Source organism: Colletes latitarsis, chromosome 11 (genome assembly GCF_051014445.1).
Source record: "Colletes latitarsis isolate SP2378_abdomen chromosome 11, iyColLati1, whole genome shotgun sequence".
NCBI lineage: Eukaryota > Metazoa > Arthropoda > Insecta > Hymenoptera > Colletidae > Colletes > Colletes latitarsis.
The window spans coordinates 4,642,136-4,654,457 of record NC_135144.1 but is presented as its reverse complement, the minus strand read 5'-3'; the positions used below and the strand labels follow the sequence as shown (position 1 = coordinate 4,654,457).

At 33.1% G+C, this 12,322-nt stretch overlaps 1 protein-coding gene across 1 annotated transcript; it reads right to left on the bottom strand.

The window, feature by feature from the left end:
* Nucleotides 1–2,118: 2,118 nt before the first annotated feature.
* LOC143348228 (uncharacterized) lies at nucleotides 2,119–9,826 on the bottom strand. Its single transcript, XM_076778227.1, is given in 10 exon segments — nucleotides 2,119–2,194; nucleotides 2,196–2,256; nucleotides 4,716–4,989; nucleotides 5,373–5,544; nucleotides 5,620–5,828; nucleotides 6,369–6,564; nucleotides 6,620–6,856; nucleotides 8,449–8,701; nucleotides 9,553–9,669; nucleotides 9,729–9,826. Coding segments are annotated over 10 exon segments (1,665 nt in total). The 5' UTR covers nucleotides 9,799–9,826.
* Between the last annotated feature and the right edge of the window lie 2,496 nt (nucleotides 9,827–12,322).

The window sequence follows — 12,322 nt, the reverse complement described above, 5'->3', positions numbered from 1 at the left end:
AATTATATTTTCTAATTACATTTGTCTTGTATAAAATCAGTTTTAATTTAATTTTCTAGCTACATAAGTTATTTGCTGTCTCATTTTTTATTAGTAAGAACTTTAATTTTTGAATATTTTCAAATTTGAGTAAGACCTGCTAATGTAGGATTAGAAATTTATCGCGGTTTGTGTAAATTGTAAGCCGTTTCTACGAAAATTTCAAGTATCATTTAAAAGAAAAATATGTCTAAAATTACATTTCTACTTGTACTTGTGGTACAGAGGGATACAAAAATTGGTTCGTAACCTTTTGGATAGACAGTACTCGTTAAATAGAATAGAAAAGTCCTTGTAAACATGGATCGAAAAATTAGTATTTACAAAGTTAGATTTTGAAACTATTGTGCTACATAGAAACAATGCATTATCGTATCTTCTTTCCTTGGATACAAGTTTTCTGCATGCCCTACTTCCATTTCCATACCTCGCAAGTTCATAAATAAAATGCATTTCTGCTGTTTCTTGATTGCATTAACGATGTTATTTTTACCATATGGTGAAAAACTATAACAACTCTGTAACTATCGATCGCGAAAATTTCAATTTATCTTTTTTGACTACAGCAATCGTGGATCTTCCAACAATATACTTATTTCGTGCTTAAATCATAAATTCTCCATTCTTGTAATTGTATTATTAGGTGTTATACTTATATGTTCCACTTATGTTCCAATAATCATGTTCGGTTTTGGATAATTGGGTTTCTCGATAATCGATATTCCATTGGGTTGACCAAATATTTCGTATGGATTTTGGCGATACTTATCTTCAGGCGCTGTGAAACGCAACTGACTTTAATTAAAATCTTAAAAGCATATCATTATTTGATAGTTAATATTTAATTGTATATTGTTACGAAAAAGTTTGAGGATTGGATTTTTTTTTATAATTGTGGCATAATTTTACGAATCAACATCCAAATGTACGGAGAGATTGTCACTAAAAAACGAATCGAAAATAGTTTTTTAAACATTTTTGTTTTATTTAAAATTCGCTCTCTGTAAAACCCTTCAATGAACAAAACTTCGATTCGTAAGAGGTCATTAAATAGCGATTGTTTAGCTTTTTATGGGAATTATAAAGCTATCTAAAAGATGGAAATAAGTTATAATTTACGACGTAAAATTTATTATTGACTGAAAATATTTCTTACCATAAAAGAATTGTCTATTTGCATATTTAAAACCGCACAAACTTTTTGGTCATCTTAATAGTATACAATCTTTAAAATATTTGAATTATTTGGTAATGGACGTGAGACGCAGGCCGCTGAATAATTGCAAGTAGGCGTGGACGAGTATGTCACGTTGCTAACCATTAAGCGGTTAAAATAACCATGCAAAGGAGAATATGCGGAGATTGGAAAAACTGAACCCATGGACGAAACAAAGAATCGGTGTTTCAAACTTTGAACAGCAATAATTCGAAAGCGATGTGACTTACATATGTTGTTTTTCGTTAAACAAGTAATCCTCAATTTTATCACCATATCCACGTAGCCCAAAATGTTTATTATCATGTCCCTTTCAGAAAAAGTTTCCATCAACGTCTATTTTAGACGCTCCCCTTGCACTTGGCGCGCTCGAATTTGGCGCGAGCGTTTTTCAAACGTCGCCGTTCATTGAGCGCCTAGGCAATCGCGTACTAACGTTACCCACGTTTATCCATTCTACAGGATCGAGACAAATATTGACACGGAGATACGTGCTACAGCAGCGATCGTAAAATCATTCATGGCTTCTTGGAACGCGCGGTTTGAATACTTCCGGATGCACCGTCGAGTTCGCGAAGGAGGTTGTTTGTAAATCGACGTTCTCGCGGAACAGACTTACGGGTTGATATTTCTAGCTAGCCGTGTACACTCGTATTTCCTCCCAAAGCAAGCAAACGAGCGTTCGTGAACGGAATTTCCGATTTATTCGGAAATCACAAGAGCGCGAGGAACGAACGATTTTAATTGATTTGCAATGTAAAATAACTGGAATGATTTTAATGAGATCACGATAATTGGATACAGCAGGTCTTTCGTTTTGCCGACGGTTCGTGTCTTTGCAATCATGTGTCCGATGTCCTTGGCTAGCGGAGCCACTCGTCGGCGATACCTTGGATCTCTTCCTTTCCGACCTTACTGCGTTTCAACGCGTCTCTTCGTTGCCGCCGGACAACCACCAAAGATCCAATTTACCGCTCGCAATAGGACAGGTTTGAATTCATCTGAATCAGCAAATTATTTTTTACACCAATACTGGACAAAAATGTAAGGCGTTTCGCATATTTTTATATTTTCTATATTTAAAAGAAGAAAATGTAAATTTTGTATACTTCACATGATACATGCCATCGACAGAGTATACATAGTACTGGGTAAAATACTATTCCAAATAGTAAATAGTCTATTTTATTTGGTGAAATAGGGCTTTAAACTTTTTCTTTGGAAAACACTCATACTTTACAATATTTTATTTATTCTCCTTTGATACCAAGTTTAAAAACTAAGTTTCGTTATGTGTATAATTATACAAACGATTATATAATTGTGATTGTTACCCATCAAACAATGTACAAGACATAGAAAACATATGCTTTTTTCTTCATGTCGAAGTCCGTGGTTTATATTGTTAAAAATAACTAACAATGACTGGAGAATTTTAAGTATTGTATTATGAAATACAAACATATGAAACAACTATTTTTAAAATACAATACATCGATTCCACAGCTCACCTTAATCAAAATAGTCAACTCATTTCCATTGTTACAAAATATTTAAAATGCATATGTGAAATATAGAGTTAAAATATTTAATTTTCTACTTTAGAGTATCAAGATAAAAATATTTTATTTGCCAAAATTTCATTTCATTTTTAAAATATTATTTTATTTGACCTGTATAACTAAATATTTCTTCGTTTAATTTTACCCAGTTCAGAGTATACACAATTTTTCATTCGAAAGAAATGCAATATAGATGTTCAAAAATAAATTGTTTACACGCGCTGACTTTAATTGGATGAAATGATAAGACGTTTATTTTCGAAAAACAACAACCTGCCATTTACTTACGATATTATTGCATTTATTTAAAAAAAAATTAAGTAACGAGTCGTGGAAAAATGATAGATAAAACCAAAGTTAATTGAATATGAATTCTCTAAAAATTGTACAGGGTGTTCGGCCACCCCTGGGAAAAATTTTAATGGGGGATTCTAGAGGCCAAAATAAGACGAAAATCAAGAATATCAGTTTGTTGATGGAGGCTTCGTTAAAAAGTTATTAACAATTAAATTCATAAATTTCAAATTGGTCTGGAAAAATTATTTTCGGTTGCGGGGATCAATTATAATCATTTTTGGTCATTAGATATACCCAGAAAATCCTACCCACTTTCGAGAAAAAAAATCAGGTAGGTATTGAAATTTTTCGATGCAAAAAAAATTTTTCAAATCGTTCTAAAAAAATTATTTCCGTTTGCAGCGGTTACTTACAATCACTTTTTGCGAATAGACATAACCCCAAAATCCTACGCATTTTCGAGAAAAAAATTCATTACTGAAAATCTAATTAGGTGCCTAAACATTTCGACGAAAAAAAAAAATTCAAATCGTTCTGAAAAAATTATTTTCGGTTGTGGGGGTCAATTATAATCATTTTTGGTGAATAGACATACCCCTAAAATCTTGCGCATTTTCGAGAAAAAAATTCAGTACGGGCGGAACTTTAAACGTTAATAACTTTTTAATGAAGCCTCTATCAACAAATTGGTATTCTTGATTTTCGTCTTATTTTAGCCTCTAGAATCCCGTATTAAAATTTTTTCCAGAGGTGGCCGAACACCCTGTATAACCCTTAAATAGTAACGTGAGGTACTATTGAAAAAAAAAGATGACTTCCTTTTCATGCAATTGGTTGCACAAAATAATAGAGCATGATATTAACACGTTGACTGCCATGGTGATCACTGGTGATTGGCACTGCAATCCTACAACGCGATTTTACAACGTTTAGAATAAATAAACTTCAGTACTTATATATTTTTTAATAATGTTAGGAATCCTACAAAATAACAAATACCCCATTGAACTATTGAATACTTCTATTTGTTATGCTATAGTTTGAAAAAATATCGAGAATATTCCAAGACAGAGAAAGCGGTATAGCAGTCAATGTGTTAATTATACAGGGTGTTCGGCCACTCCTGGGAAAAATTTTAATGGGAGATTCTAGAGGCCAAAATAGGACGAAAATCAAGAATATCCATTTCTTTGCTTCGTTAAAAAGTTATTAAAAAATTAAATTAAAAAACTCCACATAATTCTGAAAAAATTATTTTTGGTTGCAGGAGTCAATTACAATCATTTTTGGTCAATAAACATACCCCCGAAATCCTGCGCATTTTCAAGAAAAAAATTCAGTACGGGCGGAATTTTAAACGTTAATAACTTTTTAACGAAGCCTCCATCAACAAATTGGTATTCTTGATTTTCGTCCTATTTTGGCCTCTAGAATCTCCTATTATAATTTTTCCCAGGAGTGGCCGAACACCCTGTATATAAAATAAATACAGTGGCTGGGGATATCAAAATACCCCACGTTGCTTGTTAAGGATTAAGGTTTTATTAATGTGTAAATTTACTTTTTCACGTTTTAAAAGAGAAGCTCAAGTTGTAACATACTCTGCAGGATAGGTTTCGTAGAAAAATCCTCGTATTTGTACTCGAAAATCGAATCGTCCGAGTTCGTATCGAATATATAGTTTTCTCTCTGAGGCCTCTCGTGAAGATCGTACTTTCCGGTCACTCGCCTTTCGTGCAGAGAATTTTCATCGTCGGCTTCCCCTCCTCGATCCGTATAGTAATAAATATCGTTGTTACAGTACCCTGTTGGCCGATCGTTATTTCTTGACGTTTTCCTGTGGACGTTTCTGGACGTATTTTCGTGATGGTGTTTCTGTTTGAAATAAAGATGCTCGGAAGTATGTTCCAGAATGTGTTGTACCGATATAATACATTATACGGAGTGTCTGTGGAAATATTTGACATGACATTGAATTAATCTGGTTTAATCCTTTCAAGAATTTAAAAAATTTTTAAAACATATTCTGTTCGACAGAATATTAAATAATTCAAAATGACTATGTTAACGTTAATGTATAAAATGTGTGATAAACCTAATAACTTGCAATCTAGTCGAACAGAACGTAACAAAATTTTGGACAAAATATCATCATAATAATGAAAACGAATTGCATATCGGATTTAAGTACGTAGATACACTAGCGAAATATTTGAGAATTTGCAAAGGTTCTATGTATTGTGAAGTTAATAATTTACCCGTGGTGTTTCCTTGATCGTGTTTAGAAAATTAACCTTGCGTTCGTTGCTGAAATTAGTGGATTTTAGTCGATTTTTGCGGCTATAATCGTTGTAATTGATGGCGTATAAACTTTCACTGCTTTCGTCTATTTTGTTGTGCGTTTTGGGAGTTACCATACTTTTACACGATCTGAGATAATGGATTCTAGTAACTTAAGAATATTTTAAGCAACATAGTATATTGTGTCGACAATTATTCATTTACTTTAGTACGTTTTTAATATTAATGGGGGAATTGAGATCTTCTTTGACGGTGTTTAACACTGCAGAAGACATCGAACACCCGTTACCGCTGCAACACTCACCGCCACATTGAATCTGACTCATTTGATACAAAGCTGTATAGTCAGAATATCTTGTATTGCCATCTGCCGTGGAGCTCAAATCAACATCTTTAACGTACGTTTCCATTCCCTGCATTATTAATTTATCGCTAAGTAATGAAAATACGGAGAAATTAGCTACCGTATAAATCCGACAAGAGATTTCAAATAAGTTCTTTTCTGAGAGCTTCGTATAGTTGACTTACCTAATACTATTATGTTTGAAAACACTTGTACTATTTTTCCAAATACATAAATACGAATCTTATATACCATTTACTTATCTTGTTTTTGGGAAAAATACCCTTGTACTATTTTTCTACTTGCAATTAGTATTAAATTAATTAAATTAAACGTAACATGAATCTTTTGTTCATATATTATAAACGTAGAAATTCTCATTTTGTATAGTGGCGTCTATTAAAAGATTTATGTATCGTCCTTCCACGAGAAAGCATAACGTGTTTACATCCCCACTCTTGCTGCAGTGCGCTGATTGGCTGTCACCGATCTTCGTCACCGTTTTCGACCAATATCTGTGAATCAGCGGACTGCAACAGGAGTGGGGATGTAAACACGATGTGCCTTCTTCTCGTGGAGGAATGGTAAATAACTCTTTAATTGAAATTACTGAATCTGTTGTGTGGCCATTATGATCTCTGGTAGGTCCTTCCTGTTCCGAGCCTGAAACATCCATTCTTGACGACAGTCTATCGATAGAAGTACCACATTCTTTGTACTCCACTGTAACATAGGGATCCTCAACAATGACAACGTCGTCCTTGTCGTATTTTTCATCGAGCATTGCCATTTGCCGTGGACTACCACTGCAAATATAGAAAATGATTACTCGATTATACCGTGGCTTCGCCGTGTATATACCTAATCAAAAGCGCGTAATCCTCAATAGATGTTCCATTTGGCCGTTTCGCGTCGCGCAAATTTGTTTTAACGTATTTTTTAAGATCGTCCAGTTTGTCGGAATAAAAATACACCGATTTGTTATCTTCCGAGCTAGGCTCCGGCGAAATGTTTTTAACGATACTACTTTGAAGTCGATGACGAGATTGTCGCTGATCTTTGCTTTGCTTCTCAGTCAGTTTCCTTCTTTCCCGTACCCTATAGAGCAGTTCGTAAATTATTAAGGGTACAAAATTGTGTAGTTATTTTTACTGATTGTAGTTGGTAGCGTTGGAACGGAGATATGAGGGGGAATCCTGTGGTAGAGTGCCCGATAGTGTGTTATGGCGTTGTAAGGGAACACGTGTAGAAATACCTATGTACGTTCATTGTTAAAATAGAAATAAATGTGTTGAAACAATAGTGGTTTAGAATTGTTTAAAATTAACCAAACACAACCCCAATAAAGATACCTACGTTTAAAAAGAATAATATATTTTTGTTGCGTTAAGATTGTATACAATTAAGTATTAAGTAAAAAAAAAAGAAAGAAAGAAGATCGGAATGAAAATTCGTATATACGAATCTAAATAACGGTTAACAAACCTAATCTGGAAAATAGTATTAGGTCGTCTCATTAGTTTGTGCTGTTCGATATTCTGAAATTGTCGAGGATAAAATTTGTAATGTGATAAGAAAAAAACAAAATTTGTCATTTCAGAGCTTTTCTGAAATTTTAAATTAACATCAAGATTTCATAGAAATTGGAAATGAATAGTGTCACAGCTCGAAGTTTGGAATTTACACTGGCTTATAGAATGAAATTTTCTTGATTGCACGAATATTTTTGTGAGCATATAATAAAACCGAACCTGACAAAAAATAAAATACAAGAAATAATAATAGAATATCAATTTCTTAACTGAGGCTTCGTTAAAAAGTTATTAAAAAATTAAATTGAAAAATTTTAAATTGTTTTAAAAAAATTATTTTCGATTGTAATGGTCAATTACAGTCATTTTTGGTCAATAGACATACCCTCGAAATCCTAATTATTTTCGAGAAAGAATTCCTTTTCGAAAATAGAATTTCAGGCCAGCAATGTCATTCCAAAATTTCGTGCGTATCTTTAAAACATCATAAATTCTGAACGGATTGAACGATTTTAATGTTTCAAAATACAATCGACGCGTATTTTGGTGTAGAATATGTAGAAATTCCAAAAATGTTCGAAGTTGCTACTTAACTCCGTAAAGTGAGAAAAACCCCATAAAAATGGTCCAATTTTCAAACGTCCATAACTCCTACAATAGTGAATACATTTCAATGAAACTTTTTTCTGAACCAGAGCTCATGTGTACCTACAAAAAAGTATTAGACAAAATTTCCGTTGTGCGTTAAACAAAATTATTAAAAATCAAGAACGAATTTTTAAGAAAAAAAATCGGCGAAAAAGAAAATTTCAAATCGTTCTGGAAAAATTATTTTCCGTTGCGCGCGTCAATTACAATCATTTTTGGTGAATAAACATACCCCCGAAATTCTGTGCATTTTCGTGAAAAAAATTCAGTACAGGCGGAACTTTAAACGTTAATAACTTTTTAACGAAGCCTCCATCAACAAATTGGTATTCTTGATTTTCGTTCTATTTTGGCCTTTAGAATCTCCCACTAAAATTTTTCCCAGGGGTGGTTGAGCACCCTGTATAGGAAAGTCATATTCCAAGGACAAGGATACGAAGGAATGATAAATTGGAAAACGAAGCCAGGAAAAGGTGGGTTTCAGTCATCATGAAAATTGTTCCATCTAACCCGGATAATCTATCACCGTTGATGAATGCTTTCAATTTCCTGCCGTGGGTCGGGTGTGGGCGGTCAAAGTCCTCGACGGTTTCCTGGTCCTCTCGCGAGCGATGTTTCTCCGCTATCAGCGACTGTTCGTATTTTGTACGATGGTATCTTGATTTAATTTTCTCGTACAAGTATTCGCTTTCGCGGGCGCTCAGCGCGAATTTCAAACTGTTCGCCGTAAAATCGATCAGCGTGTAACAAATTCTGCGCGCGTCTGCGGAACAAATATTTTATTCGACTTTCTATCGTATCCGTAGAAACTTACTAATCCGTTCGAATATAAATTTTTCAAGTAGTATTAAAAATCAAAATTGAACCAAGTTTTATGGATGTTGAATAGAAATAGTTCGACTGCCTTAAATACTATTGAAATTATAAACGAAACGTCTGTTATAGAAGAGACCAATATTTAGTGACACGGATACGACTAAATAAATTTGATAAAACTATTTGTTTCGTTGATAATAGTATTCATATTTTCAATAATGAAAGAGGGGAGGGTAAATAGTATAAGTGGTCTCGATAGAAACTATTTTATTATTAGTTCTCTATTTTGATAAAAAGAAACTAATATGTTACCATTTTTTATATCAAAATAGAGAATTAATTCAATAAACTTTTATTTCATTTTTATACTTAACACTAGAACTACCGATAATCATATGTGTTTATTGAAGAAATGTATAACGCAAAGAAAACAAGTGTTTATTCATTCTCTTATAGAAATCTACGGTTAATTTTCAAAAATCCAGTCGAGTAATTTTTTTACAAATTTTCGTAGAGACTACGAATAGATCATTTTGACCACTTCGGTAGTTGTAATGTTAAACTTCGATACTTGTGGAATTATATTCTGGATCCGTAAATTGATATTGATATTCTGAAAATTACATCAATTAAGATGAACGTGTATTAATTCGTGTGTAATTAAATGACACGTGTATATAAACATATGTGAAATAATTCACAGGTATACGTGTCTTTAATATGACACGTATTGTAATACGTGTACACGTCTATTTGGACATACGTGAAGAATCTCTCATTTCTACGCGTTTCACTCACGTGGACGCGATTCCGGGACATAGTAGAGAATTACTCCGAACAGCATCAGCGCTATCAGAGAGAGGCGTTTCAGGTAGCTGATCCAGCCAAACACGGAGAACGACTCCTCTGGATAACCTGTAACGAGCGAACAAGGAAGTTATTTCGATCACCGTTCTTAACACACTTTCACTTACTATCGCTGTTCCATGGTTTTGTAGCGACGCACTGTATCGCGAGTGCACCGAGCACGGCCAAGAGTTTCATGACTGTCCGAGAAGACGCGAGCACCCATCCGTCGGCTTGTTCTCGAATTTACGTGGAAATTGTCATGATATCATGTTGTCTCCGAGTGCAAAGATCAAATTGAAGGTAGCAGCGAGGCTCATCGACGCGACATTCGCCACGAGAAATTTCACATTTCGCTTCAACACGATCGATCGATAAAAATCGAAAATACAAAGTGGAAGATCCACGATTCCTTCTTCCTCTTTTTCTTTAACACGTTGATTACCACGGTGATCATTGGTGACCGGCATTTCAAGCTTTGAACCTTTCTTTCAAACACCTGTAACAAATGATCCCTAACCCTTAAGTGGACTCTCAATCTTAGTTTAGTTGTTGGGCCTCGCATTTAAATTCATAAAGTCATCTTACTCTACCACTTACTATGCAACAGATATTTTAAAATGCCAATTGCTTTATTATGTCATAAGCTTAGAAATGCATGAAGATATTACTTTGGAAACTGAAGTACGTGAGAACGACTAATGTTAAACACAGAATATACAGTGCTTCTTTATTTTAAAGAGTCATTATAAATTATTTTTTAATATTCTTTACATACATTTTGTTACACTTTTGGCAAATTTGAAAGACACATCGTTTTATTAAACACAAATGACAACTTGAACATTTTATTCGCTTTTCTTGTAGTTGTGTTGATGGAACAGAAATAGTACTTTCTTCAACAGCAGATATAGTACACTTTATTGTTTTATTACGTACATCCTCACATATTTGAGATTAATAGATAAAATTGCTAAATAACTTTCTTATAACTAATCATTCTTTTGGTCAACCTATTAAAAGATCGCTCCTTCATGGATTTTGATGGGCCTAAAATATGTTATAAAGATATTTTGTACAACTTTTTCCTATAGGTATAATAGGTGATTAAATTCAGTGTATTGATACCGAAAATTTTTTCCAAATGTTTTAGTCGATCATTTATTATATGTATAGGAAAAAGTTGTACAAAATATTATCAAGTACACCATTCTTTCGTCACACGTTTAAAACTTGCCCGAAAATGATATTAATACCACAAAATATATCTCTTTCAGGAAAGTACAGTTAAAATGTCCCACAAGTTCATAGCACGAAATCTGAAACTCGACTGCCTTTTCTGGCATCACTTTAGCACTGAAAAACTTACGTCTAGAGTTTATATTATTTCATTCAGATCTGCTTACATTATAACTCTGTGACGAAAAACAGACCTCGTTACTAAGAATCGAACAGCCGCGACTAGCCATTCAGTAAGCGAAATGTAAGTCCGACAATTGAATTATTTTACTTAATGTTGATTGTTACCAAATTGGTAAATGAAAATCAACTTTAAAGCATTTAAAAAATAATGAACTAATGGAGAATTACATAAATTCTCAAACAATTACATTGACATATATTAAAGAATTATTAGTTTAAACTTGCGAAGGGCCGCACTGGCCCCAATAATCCAGTTTGGCTTATAATACTAACTGCCATATTATAAAGTCATTTGGTGCACGCTGATCCTTCGAGTAAGTTGGCACTTGATGTGCAAGCTCTCCAAAGGTTTGAAGATTCTACGATCACCACAAGCCCCAATACCACTTAAGGGCTAATACTTATTCATTTTTAAATAATATTAGTATTTTAAGAATGCTATAAAATTGCAAGTATACCATTGAACTACTGAATCTTTCTGCTTTTGAGATTGAAAGTTGAACAAACGACGAATGCATTTTTATAAATGAAAAACTGGCATGGCAGTTAGTGTTAAACGTTTTACATGGCGTCGACTGGTTTAGTCATCGACGACCATACTTCTTTGTAGTGATTTATGTCTTGTGTTACACGTTGATTTTAAACAGTCCAACGTGTTCTTTATTTGATACTTTTTTGTTAAGGTTGCGTGTCATTTTCTTGTTGACGATTCCGTTGTTCTGCATTCGTATAATATGTATGTGATCGGTTTTTGATAAGGTATTCATCGGTAATTTTTAGTATGATTATTTTCAATGTTCTCTATTATATTATCTTCAAAGTTAAAAATATGAATCAGTTTTTATAAATTTTAATAATAAATTTGTCATATTTATACTTTAGTTCGTGATATTCAATCATATTAAGGTTTCATTGCATTTCTGATCATTTTCAGGTAATTTTTACAAAATTTGTTTAACATTTACAGTAAAAAACTCTTACTATAGTCCTTTGGATCATGGCTTAGCTAGGGGAAAAATATACCTTTACAGTAAGGAGTAAAATTAAACATACATATGACATTTTTGCAAAAATAATTTTTTATTCAATATTTGTATATACATAGAATACAAAAGAAACATAATACTTAGTATTATCTATAATCTTCCGATTTTCCAAAACAAATTTAACATTTGTAATATCATTATTATTTTTTGTTAAAATGTCATGTGTGTTCAGTTTTGCTCCTTACTGTATGTTCATATCAGAATCATATATGATATAGACCTTAGCGATATAAGAAAATACATAATCATATTAG